The sequence below is a fragment of the Macrobrachium rosenbergii genome, chromosome 8, assembly GCF_040412425.1.
Source record: "Macrobrachium rosenbergii isolate ZJJX-2024 chromosome 8, ASM4041242v1, whole genome shotgun sequence".
Taxonomy (NCBI): domain Eukaryota; kingdom Metazoa; phylum Arthropoda; class Malacostraca; order Decapoda; family Palaemonidae; genus Macrobrachium; species Macrobrachium rosenbergii.
The window spans coordinates 29,951,525-29,952,031 of NC_089748.1; the positions used below are offsets into that span (position 1 = coordinate 29,951,525).

The 507-nt window shown below is 46.7% G+C and overlaps 1 protein-coding gene across 1 annotated transcript in view; it reads right to left on the reverse strand.

The window, feature by feature from the left end:
- Positions 1 to 247, reverse strand: part of LOC136841093 (uncharacterized) — a 729-nt gene extending 482 nt beyond the window's left edge. The window contains exon 1 of the mRNA XM_067108143.1: positions 1 to 247. This exon is cut by the window's left edge and continues 482 nt beyond it. Coding sequence (XP_066964244.1) covers positions 1 to 247 — 247 coding nt within the window.
- Positions 248 to 507: the final 260 nt, after the last annotated feature.

The window sequence follows — 507 nt, forward strand, 5'->3', positions numbered from 1 at the left end:
GCAACATTTTGACGGGCGACATTTTTGTCCGGGGCATTCTGTCTCGCAACATTTTGACGGGCGACATTTTTGTCCGGGGCATTCTGTCTCGCAACATTTTGACGGGGGCGACATTTTTGAAAGGGCATTCTGTCTCGCAACATTTTGACGGGCGACATTTTTGTCGGGGCATTCTGTCTCGCAACATTTTGACGGGCGACATTTTTGTCCGGGGCATTCTGTCTCGCAACATTTTGACGGGCGACATTTTTGTCTGCAGCATTCTGACGCACAACATTTTGACAGTTCCATTTTTGCCTGCGGCATTTTGTCACGCAACATTTTGACGGGCAACATATTTGTTGGCGATATTTTGACGAGCAACATTTTGACGGGCGACATTTTTGTCTGCGACATTTTGAAGCCCATCATTTTGACAGGCGACATTTTTGTCCGTGGCATTCTGTCTCGCAACATTTTGACGGGCGACTTTTTTGTCTGCAGCATTTTGACAGGCTCCATTTTTGT